Source organism: Chanodichthys erythropterus, chromosome 3, assembly GCF_024489055.1.
Source record: "Chanodichthys erythropterus isolate Z2021 chromosome 3, ASM2448905v1, whole genome shotgun sequence".
NCBI classification, from domain to species: Eukaryota; Metazoa; Chordata; class Actinopteri; order Cypriniformes; family Xenocyprididae; genus Chanodichthys; species Chanodichthys erythropterus.
The window spans coordinates 51382982-51390424 of record NC_090223.1 but is presented as its reverse complement, the minus strand read 5'-3'; the positions used below and the strand labels follow the sequence as shown (position 1 = coordinate 51390424).

Genomic DNA, 7443 nt, shown 5'->3' with positions numbered 1-7443 from the left:
CACACACAGAGAATCATGAGTTCAGATAAATAGAGGTGATTTTCCTCCTATGACAGAGAGCTGAAACAGATTCACTTTGAGATCTTTTGACCTGATACTGAAACACCGAACTGAATTCACTGACTGACTTTATTATCACAGTGTAAAGGTCCATTATAGAAATCAGGACTAAATTACAGTAACAGAGGTGAGCTGGTGAGAGCTGCAGGTAAACTTCACTCCGCTGATCTCAAGAGATCCAGCACAGACTGACATCAGAGACTGCGGTCTTTAGTGTCTCCCATGACGGAGACGCCGGATTGAATCCCACTCAGAGCGTCACACTGGACTCGTCCTTCATCAGAGGGTTTATAGCGCTAATGAAGATCATGTTTGGGACGGTCATCTTCACTGCGGCTCTGATGGAGCTGCTCAGTCCTGAACACTGACATTATACATGTGGAATCAGATGTTTGTTTTTTTAGTTATGTAGAATTAACAAAAAACATTTCTAATTTAATCGAGTCATTAGATGTTTGAAAAGACAAAGTACTGCTGGAGAAAAGTATGCAAAAATACACTTGTAGATAAAATCATGATCCTCATATGTATGAATTTGTTTGATTTCATTTGTTTTGACTCTTTCAGCACATACTGTATAGTTTTAAAGAATTTAATTAATGTTATGATTATAACCATGTTTAATGTTTTTTGTTGTTAAAACAAACATCTGTCTGCAAGATCTCAATGATATTGATATCATTAGATATTTTGTATTATCGGTTTCAAACTTAATAAATTTATAAACGTAGTATAATTGTTCTTGAATAAAATCATGAACACAGTCTGAACACAGAGCCACATTCTCAGTGATTCATGTGTTCTGTAAGATACTAAAAGAAGAAATGAAAGAGTCGAGATGTTTCAGTGAGTGAATCACAAGCTTAGAAATGATAAAACCTCATTATCAGAGGAACAAAAATGAAAATTCTGCCGTCATTTACTCTCCATCATGTCGTTCCAAACTTTCGTTCATTTTTTAAACACGATATTTTTAATGAAATCTGAGAGATTTCTGTCTCTCCACTGAAACTCTGTTCACCCAAAACTGATGCACACTTTATATTAGTCTTTTTGCTTTTATTACATAAATAAGTACAATGTATTTATTGTGTTCATATTGTATTAAAAACACTTCTGCTGCTGTTTGTTAGTTAGCAGGGAAGAGGAGAAGATCTATTCACAACAATAACATACACATGTAAAGACAACTGAAACGGGAATTTATACACTGTCTGCATAACAAGGATCAGGTGTGTGTAAATTCCCACTTCCCACAGGAAGTGATTAAAGAGAACAATGAGGACAAAAAATACTTCACAATAAAAGTCCTAGAACACAAAACACAAGGTAAATCGTGACACTATTGATGTGAGATACGGGTGAGGTTAGGAACAGGTTTAGTGGGATGGGTAGGTTAAGGGTCAACAGTGTACTTATAGATGTAATTATTGCAGAAATGTATTACAGCTATGATTGTATGTTTTTTAAAAATATGAAAGATAAAATTTTTTTTTAAAAATGATTAAATGATAGTGCATAATAGTTTACACACAAAAAAGAATGACTTCTGACGCTTCAAAACATTCATAAAGAGATTGTAAAATAAATCTGTAACACGGTTAGTAGATATGGGAAGAAGGAGGCGGGAACCGGCGAACATTCAACAACACTTTAATTCAAAATAAACAAAGAACAAAACGAAAGTAATGCCGGCAGACCCTCACGGACGTCTGCCGGCCACACAAACATAATAAAACATAAAATAAAGTCCAGGCCTGGTCCTCTCTCGTCCTCCACGGTAGTCGCTCCTCCTTTTATGCTCCCGGAGCTCCTCCGTGAGGGACTCAAGGCCGGTGCGCCTCCCAGGTGAAGCTCATTAACACTCGCGCCACCGTCCTCGCGCCGTTCCCTCACGGCTCTCGCCCGCCCTGGTCGCCACAAAATCCTTATGAATTAATCCAAGTCTTCTGAAGAGACACTATCATTATTTAATTTTTTTTTTTACCATGACACATTCTCCTTCATATAGTAGTATCTGAGCTTCTTTATTCACAGATATATTATTTCTTTTATTCATGGATATATTGTTAACTGGATGAATGACGGAAGTAAGCAGTTTCCCAGGAAATCTGTCCTGACAACTCAAAATATAAATAATACAAAAAATAATTATTTTTTGTATAAACAAAAACAGTTGGAAGATGAATTAATTTAAATTCTGAAAAAAGCTACAGTGTATCTTTATGCACTACATTAAAAAAAAAATCACTCAATTAGACAACCAAGGTAAATAACATGTACAGAAAACTTGCTTATAATTTACAGAAAGCCTATGCGATAAACTGAAAAAGATCAGCACTCATCCAGGAGTTAGTTGTGGTTAAATGTGAGCCTCTGTTAACACTGTGACTGCAGCACCTCTGTGAAATACATGACTTTGCACTTGTGTGAGGAGACCTGCAGAGAGGCCAGAACATCATCTACACGCGGCCGACTGGAGGAAGTGCATGTTGGAGTGCTGTAAAGACGCCACTGCAGGATGTAGAATCCAGGCCAGCGAGTCACATGAGAGCCCTGATGGGAAACGTGGATCAAAGAAAGAGAATGAACGTAGAAAGAAGTTTGTCTCTCCTTCTGATCAACATATTTTGCAGTCATGCATGTTCTTGACAGGTTTCATGAGATTCCCCCACCTGAACGCTCTCTCCCTCTCGGCAGGTAAGGGCCGTCTCCACCATGCTGTAGTCTTGTCCCAGCATCCACGATCGCTCAATGAGCTGGACGTTGTTTCCGGCGGGACAGGCGAGGTTGTGTGTGCTCAGACCGTCTCTTTTAGCTGGCTGAGGAGCTCTTCTGGAGTGGTAGATGTTGAAGATCACGTCGCCTTTACACACGTCAAAGTCCCACGTGATGACGGACGATACGTCTGTAATCTCTATCAGCACCTGAAAATGAATGAAGGGATTTATATTTATTTCATAATGCGTAACATACTTCGCTGACCACCTATCTGAACCTAACTGAGAATCTGGGATCTGAATTGGTGCAGCAAACAGGATACAGAACATTTACATAAGAAAGCTACGTCATGCCGTGTTGTATGCTGGGTCGGCGCCACCTTTCCGGGAGGATTGCCCTTTCCTAGTGTAAATATCGATTCCTGCCTGTTTATTGGCCCGACCTGGACAAACTAAATGTCAACGTCAAGCAACAGTATTTCAGACTAATGACAGTTCTTGGAGATCCATATGAGTTCTCTGAAGGCTTGGGTTATCATCAGCTCCACTGGTGAAGTTTCCTCAGCTGATTGTACATGTGTTGCAAAGACATGCACTCATGTTGGACCCATGCTATTTAAAGTGGAAGTAACTGTCCAGTGTAGGGAAATGAGGACTGTTACAGACAATACTGCATACTGGATCTTAGTGAGTAATGTGAACTAAGTACCTTCTGAGGTAGGCCATAAGATTAATATATTGTACTTCTGCTGCTGTGACATGGAAATCACTAAGTTGTCTTCTGAATGCTGAGACAGGCCTTTTTTTGCGGACTTGTGCCAGGAAGCTCACTACAACCGTCACCAACACATTCACATTTAACACGACTCTGCGTGGATCTTCATGAAGCAGGTGGAGATTCTGCTATACTGAGTGTGCTGCCACACTATTGTGAGGAGTTCAAAGATCTGTCACACATTTGAAATCCTTTCACTGACTACATTACACCAGGTTTGATGGATGTGATTTTTCAATTTTGGATAAAAAATAAAAAAATAAAAACGCTGATTTTTTTAGAACAACAGGTTAAACATATTGGAAAGAGTACACGCACATGGCAGAAATCTTCATTTTGGTTTGCTGCTTGAGCAGAATCACTGCCTCTACTGCTCTATTGATGTTTATGCTACTGATGCCAGGTCACCAGCTCTAATAACTATCAAAAAGATTTGCTATCCAAAGGACAGTAAATTTATCACAGCTTATCCTACTTGAGGTACAACATAAGGTAATAAGGGCAGGTGGAGTGATGAAGTGTTGGAGGGTCTCATCCACGGCTCTACACCATTTTCAGGATGCTGCTGTGGGCTCCTCATCCTCAGTGCTCACATCAGTCTGTGGACATTTCACATCCTACAAATATGCACAAACTACAGTTGTGATCAGAATTATTGGCACCCTTGGTAAATATGATCGAAAATGATATGCTTTTAATCTTTAATTCCTAAAATTAGCAAAATTCTAACCTTTCATTAAAGGAAAATAATTGAAAGTGGGGGAAAATCACATTATGAAATAAATGTTTTTCTCTAAAACACATTGGCCACAATTATTGGCACCTTTAGAATTTTTTATGAGTAAAATATCTCTGAACTATATTCCCATTCATATTTAAATCTTTTTAGCACATCAGGGCAACTATGAGCATGAAATTGTCCAGCCATGATTTCCTGTTCCACAGGAGTACAAATATGTGTAAACACAAAGGCCAAATTAATTTAATCATTCATCACAATGAGTAAACCCAAAGAATATAGTTCTGATGTGCAGCAAAAGATTGTTGAGCTTCACAAAATAGAAAATGGCTGTAAGAAAATAGCTGAAGCATTGAAAATCTCCACCATCAGGGCAATAATTAAGAAGTTCCAATTAACTAAAGATGTTACAAATCTGCCTGGAAGAGGACGTGTGTCTAAATCATCCTAATGTGAAGTGAGGAGGAAAGTTTGAGTGGCCAAAGACTCTCTATGGATCACAGCTGGAGAATTGCAGAGATTAGTTGAGTCTTGAGTCTCAGAAAGCCTAAAAAAATATCAAACAGCACCTACATCCCCACAAGTTGTTCGGGAGGGTTTGAAGAAAAATCCTCTGCTCTCATCCAGAAACAATCTCCAGCATATTCAGTTGTCAGACATGACTGGAACTTCAAACGGGACCGGCTTCTACGGTCAGATGAAACTAAAATAAGAGCTTTTTGGCAGCAAACCCACCAGATGGGTTTGGCGCACACATGGATAAAAAGTGCCCCATGCCCACGGTCAAAGATACTGCTGGATCTTTAATGCTGTGGGACTATTTTTGTGCTGGAGGTCCTGGACATCTTGTTCAGATACATGGTATCATGGATTCTATCAAATACTAACAGATAAAAAAATCAAAACCTGACGCTTCTGCTAGAAATCCAATAATTGGCCATGGTTGGATCTTCCATCAAGACAATGATCCAAAACAAACATCAAAACACAAAAATGTGTCACTGAGCACAAAATGAAGCTTCTGACATGGCATCCCAGTCCCCTGACCTGAACCCTAAAGAAATGAGTGAAGTGAACTGAAGAGAAGAAGGAATGGTCTCTGATTTCTCTGACAACCACTGTATACAAAAGTTTTTGTTTCAGATATTTCAAGTATTTTTATTTTCTTCCCACAAATGCCATTGTCACCTTGCTGTGCAGCAAATTCACAGAAATCAAGAATCAGAAAAGTGCTTTATTGCTTGAAATTACAATAATTAAAATAAACTACAACTTAAGATCTAAATAGATTTCTTATTCATTTCTATAGTATACTCACTCAAAGCCTTTGATGGCAGCATTCCTTCATCAGCCTCTCTCCACCGGATAAACGCACCAGACATGCTCAAGTTTCCTCTGAGATTAATGTGCTCAACAATACATTTACATGTTGAGGTAGTTTTTGATGTGTTAACTAGCGTTAACAGAAAGAATTTAACTGGCACTGCGTTCGTTCCGTAAGAAGCACTTGGAAGGTGATCATTTGTGTTTATAAAGCATATACTTTTACTTTTTTTTTTTTTTTAAATGACCGAACGTTTCACTAGATAAGACCTTTATTCCTCGTCTGGTATTGTTTAAAGCCCTGTGAAGCTGCACAGAAACTGTAATCTTGATCTTCAACCGTTTGGGCTCCATTGAAGTCCACTATAAGGAGAAAAATCCTGGAATGTTTTCCTCAAAAACCTTCATTTCTTTTCGACTGAAGAAAGAAAGACATGAACATCTTGGATGACATGATGGTGAGTAAATTATCAAGAAAAAAAATATTCGAAAGTGAACTAATCCTTCAATTAAAAAACATACATTTTTTTGGTCAAAAATGACCGATTTTGGACACAGCCAAGGACTAATTCACCCAAACCAAGCATATTTAATATCAAGAAAACAAATTTCTTGCTAGAAATGAAATGACAGTTGGAAAAAATTGGGCGACATTTTTTTAAACTGACTCTGAACTTCATCTTTCAGATGTCTTTTTATCTTTTCATAAACCATTTTTGTGCTCAAAGAAAGCAATGCAGGCCTACTTAAGTTTTAACATTTGAATTTCACTACAAGTGCACATTAAATACAACTAAGTGCACTTCTTTTTCACAAGAGATTGCATGTTAATGTACAGTGAGTTACTTGTTTAATTTAAAGATAAATCAGTTTATTACTGAAATAAAGGACAACAAATTCACGTTTGTTCTTGTGTTCAGTGTGCAATGACAGTGTCAAAATCAAGAAAGGTGAGGATGTAATCAAGCACTTTCCACTTCTATTCCACTCTTTTTTTAATGCAAAGAAAGCACACATGTTGTGTTCAAATCCCCATAAAGAGCTCGTTCTGTGTGATTAACGTCACTCATTTGAAGGGCTGTTTTACAGGATCGGTGACCTGAGATCTAATAAAGCGGCTGAGAGTGTCTTCATCTGATTGACATGTGTCAGTCACTCTGTATTGTGTCTCTGCAGATGCAGGCCCCAGCTGTGCTGCCTAATGGACTGAAGACAGGCCTCTGTTGTGTCCCTCATTAGGACATCAGTGAAGACAATAGAGACACTATAGGAGCTGAAGAGTTACGCTTTAAACCGCTTTCAGGCATTCAGAGCTCATTTGGTCACAGGTAACTAAAGGAATAAGGGATCTTCTGTTGTTAGGCTTGGTACTTCCTAAAATGACCACTAGAAGACACAATTTCACTAAAATGCTTCAGTGTGCAGCAGAAGACTATTGGTCTATAGGCAATACGTAAAATCATGATATATAAATACTTTACTGAAACACTTTTGATCAATTTAATGCATCCTTGCTGAATTAAAGTATTTATTTCTTTCAAATGAAATCTTACTGCCACTAAACTTTTAAATTGTAGGCTACATTCAGTTTTATGGACATCTGTATCTCATGTGGGTTAATTATTATTAAGTGAATGTCGAAGCTTGGGCTGTTTAACACTCATAATGCATCATATTTTTGTTGCGTCAAGCTGCACATTGTGCCTTTTAGCCATGACTATATTGTGTAGCATGAGCTCTCCATCCTCGTTTCTCAAATCTCGTGCTCTAAAGACAATATTTGCCACTTAGATTTTGAAAGATGCAAATGTGTGTCGAGAGGAAAA

At 38.1% G+C, this 7443-nt stretch overlaps 2 protein-coding genes across 2 annotated transcripts in view; one reads left to right on the top strand and one right to left on the bottom strand.

Annotated features, from left to right (window-relative positions):
• si:ch211-214b16.3 (NACHT, LRR and PYD domains-containing protein 3) overlaps window positions 1–428 on the top strand; it is a 23180-nt gene extending 22752 nt beyond the window's left edge. Inside the window, 1 exon segment of the mRNA XM_067365487.1 lies at window positions 237–428. Coding sequence (XP_067221588.1) covers window positions 237–428 — 192 coding nt within the window.
• A 2011-nt stretch (window positions 429–2439) lies between these two features.
• LOC137004824 (SEC14-like protein 1) lies at window positions 2440–3110 on the bottom strand. The gene is made up of 2 exons (XM_067365474.1): window positions 2736–3110; window positions 2440–2616 (listed from the first exon to the last, which is right to left on the bottom strand). Exons 1-2 carry the CDS (start codon window positions 3108–3110, stop codon window positions 2440–2442), a joined length of 552 nt encoding a protein of 183 aa, XP_067221575.1.
• Between the last annotated feature and the right edge of the window lie 4333 nt (window positions 3111–7443).

Bases quoted from the DNA above. Each gene is read 5' to 3' on its own strand.
- LOC137004824 (XM_067365474.1), bottom strand. From the start codon at position 3,110: ATGTTCTGTATCCTGTTTGCTGCACCAATTCAGATCCCAGATTCTCAG. The intron at 2,617-2,735 runs GTGGGGGAATCT...GTTTCCCATCAG, and splicing joins GAGAGGGAGAGAGCGTTCAG to GGCTCTCATGTGACTCGCTG.